The sequence below is a fragment of the Papilio xuthus genome, unplaced genomic scaffold, assembly GCF_000836235.2.
Source record: "Papilio xuthus unplaced genomic scaffold, Pxut_1.1 DF829810.1, whole genome shotgun sequence".
In the NCBI taxonomy this organism is placed as follows: Eukaryota; Metazoa; Arthropoda; class Insecta; order Lepidoptera; family Papilionidae; genus Papilio; species Papilio xuthus.
The window spans coordinates 1-632 of record NW_013528839.1 but is presented as its reverse complement, the minus strand read 5'-3'; the positions used below and the strand labels follow the sequence as shown (position 1 = coordinate 632).

General features: G+C 54.1%; 1 protein-coding gene across 1 annotated transcript; it reads right to left on the bottom strand.

Annotated features, from left to right (window-relative positions):
• Positions 1-8: 8 nt before the first annotated feature.
• On the bottom strand, positions 9-599 carry LOC106115076 (uncharacterized; the record flags this gene model as incomplete). The annotated part of the gene is made up of 1 exon (XM_013308434.1): positions 9-599. A coding segment is annotated over exon 1 (490 nt), but the record flags the coding sequence as incomplete, so codon positions are not given.
• Positions 600-632: the final 33 nt, after the last annotated feature.

Genomic DNA, 632 nt, shown 5'->3' with positions numbered 1-632 from the left:
ACAAGAACCATTGGCGGCACTTAGCTGATACGTAGTCCGTGCACGACGCTCTCGCAGCAGCGACCACGGGAAGACACAGAGGTCGCTCCCAGTGTCGACCAGGAACTGTGTCTTAGATTTGCGATCGGTGACGAACAGGCGACCAGTTGAAGAGGGGCAATCGTCGGTCGTCGTTACCGATTGCCTCTGGAGTTGTTCCGACTTGAAGTTACATGGAGGGCAGCACTTAGTCGCCTTATCGGCGAATTTAAAGTGGTACCAGCAGACTGGGTGGCGCCGGTAGCTGGATTGGGATCTCGACGAAGAATGCTGACGATCGCGTAGTCGGGACCTGCTGCTTGAGTTGCCGCTTCGTTGTCTGAGGGCCAGCTGTAAGACCTCTTCCTGTAAAGCAGCGATCTCCCTGGCCAACTCGACATTCTCACTCTGTCGGCTGGTTGATGCCACCTGGGGTGTCGAGGGAACAAGGTCATTGATCCTATCTGCTATATCCGCCATCGCTTCAATTGTGGTAGAAGTCTGTCCAGCCAAGACTGTTTGAATGCCGGCAGGTAATCGGCTGACCCAAACTGTCTTCAAAAAGTCGGTTGAAATTTGCGACCCGCCTAAGCTCTCAAGGTGCCGAAGAAACT